Genomic DNA, 2,189 nt, shown 5'->3' on the forward strand with positions numbered 1-2,189 from the left:
GATCTAATCCAGAACACTTAATGATGTTCTTGTTTTAAAATAAATGTATGAGCAGGGACTTGAACCTGCATCTACTCTATGGTAAAATCAGATCAAGGCCCCTGCCCCAGACAAAGCCTATCTTCACCTTTTCTGGCTCCTTGGCCAAAAAAATTCAGTGACACTCATGCATTTGGGCGGGGGACACACAACAAGGACACACAAATAAACCTTCAAAGCCCAGGTAGCTTCATTGCAATTCTGTCAGCTTTGGACTTGGGAAGAGAAGGAAAGGCAATCTACACTAATCAATTCTAGCATCAGTGAAATATTTACCTTTGAGTAAAAATTACTGTCTAATAACACTATAGAACCATACCGACACAATTTTAGAACATCTGATAAAAATCCTAAGGGTTCAGTCTGAGGAAAACATCTGGTCACTCCCAAATTTCTGCTTACAGCCTACACTGTAACCACACTAAATGTAGAACAAATGAGCAAACAGATGTGTAGGAATAAGTGTAGCGTTGCAATTGTTCCTCTGCCAAAAGTGTTGGCAAATTACCAGTTAGTTTTTTTTGGTGGGGGCAGTTTTGTTCATTTGTTTTGGGGTTGCTGGGATTTTTTTTTTTTTTCCAAGCAAGAGCAACATTAACAATTTTAGATATATTTTTTTTAGCCTTCCCACTACTTTGATCTCTGACACTAAGCCTCTGAAAGTGTACTCTCTCCAGCCTGGGGCAAGAGTTTCTACATGAAAGTCACCCTGTGCACTCCAGGGACCTTGAGCTAGCCAAGATAACAGCAAAGCTTGTTAGCTTCAACAGGATCAATACCATCTATTGCTGACACCTGGCACAATCCTCTAAAGTCAGAATGAGGTCTGTCTTTGGAACTGGCTGACCATGGTGCCTTAAACATGCACTTGCGACCCACACAAATTCCTGCCCTAAGTGCACCAAGCTGTTAAGGTCTGACTGTTGGAATGCTGCTTTTCACTTTTGCTAAAAAGCACTTTTTCAAACCTCAGCCTAAAATTTTCCCAGAGAACCTCATGAAACAATCCCAGACTCACAGAAGGAGTTTGGTTGGAAGAAACCTTAGTGACCATCTAATTCCAGCCCCCTGCCATGGGGTACAGCCATACCCCAGCCCAGCAACACCTGTGCAGTGTGGTCCTGGTCCTGCTCCAGAAGGACCAAGCAGTGATTCTCTAGGATAACATCCTGTACAGCTTCCAACACAGACAAAAAAACCTTCTGGGTTTTTCCAGACAAAAAAACCTTCTGGGTGTTGAACTGCTTTTCAGTGTTATGGTATTTATCGGGACTTTATAGCAAAGTGACAACTCTGTTCAATTTCTTAATCAAGACAAGTATGTATAGCTCAGCAGCCAAGAATCAGTCCTAACACACTTAATGGTGCCATGAATGATCCCACAGTCCTTTCCAAGCTCTGCTCTTGGCATCCTGATACTTTGTTTTCTTCTTTTAATTTAGACAAATTTAGACATAAAATTAAAAAAGGAAAATTTACTGCCTCCTTAATTTATATGCTTTTGCTGAAACAAAAGCATATTAAAAATTATTATAGATATAGTAAAAGTTGTTACTCTACCTCACCATTGAAGAAGCAGAAGATTGTAGCCACCAGTAGACCCTGTAAAATAAAAACAAAGATTCTGGTTTAATTCATATGCATGTAGGCTATTTCAGGTGTGAGATAATTAAATGTTTCTGATAAAATTTCAGATAGAGATAGCAGAGAAAATGCAGGACAAATTGAAACATGATGACGTATTTCTAAAAATAGACCACTAAAAACATGGGGCCATCTTTCTGCCACGACGTTTCCTTCCTTTGAAAATTGGAAGACAGGTAAATGAAAATCCAACATACTGAGAAATCTAAGACTACTGGATGAAGATCTTTAAAAACTGCAATAACATGACCATTTCTCTTTTATTTGATTGCCATGCCAGCTGTTCTGAGCTGAGGGGAGCCAGGGCTCCGTGCTGCTCCCCACCTGGTAGTGCATGAGGATGTGCATGACGTAGTCGTACACCTCCTCAGCGATGCGGCCCTCGGGTCGCCATGGGAACAGCACAAACTCGATGCCAAGGAGGGGGACAAGAATCAGGGTGGCTCTCACTGCCTTCATGTACAGGTTGGACTCAGCCTTGTGGGTGTCTTTCAGCTTGGTTATGA

General features: G+C 41.3%; 1 protein-coding gene and 1 long non-coding RNA gene across 2 annotated transcripts in view; one reads left to right on the plus strand and one right to left on the minus strand.

The window, feature by feature from the left end:
- Positions 1 to 2,189, plus strand: part of LOC115948881 — a 26,946-nt gene that overhangs the window by 14,988 nt on the left and 9,769 nt on the right. The gene's annotated exons all lie outside the window — the stretch shown is intronic.
- The window catches only part of CALCRL (calcitonin receptor like receptor), a 63,207-nt gene that overhangs the window by 8,042 nt on the left and 52,976 nt on the right, over positions 1 to 2,189 (minus strand). Inside the window, exons 12-13 of the mRNA XM_005430001.3 lie at positions 2,008 to 2,189; positions 1,600 to 1,641 (exon numbers count right to left, since the gene is read on the minus strand). Of these exons, the coding sequence (XP_005430058.1) occupies positions 1,600 to 1,641; positions 2,008 to 2,189 (224 nt within the window). The remainder of the gene's footprint in view (positions 1 to 1,599; positions 1,642 to 2,007) is intronic.

This window comes from Geospiza fortis, unplaced genomic scaffold (genome assembly GCF_000277835.1).
Source record: "Geospiza fortis unplaced genomic scaffold, GeoFor_1.0 scaffold155, whole genome shotgun sequence".
Lineage (NCBI taxonomy): Eukaryota > Metazoa > Chordata > Aves > Passeriformes > Thraupidae > Geospiza > Geospiza fortis.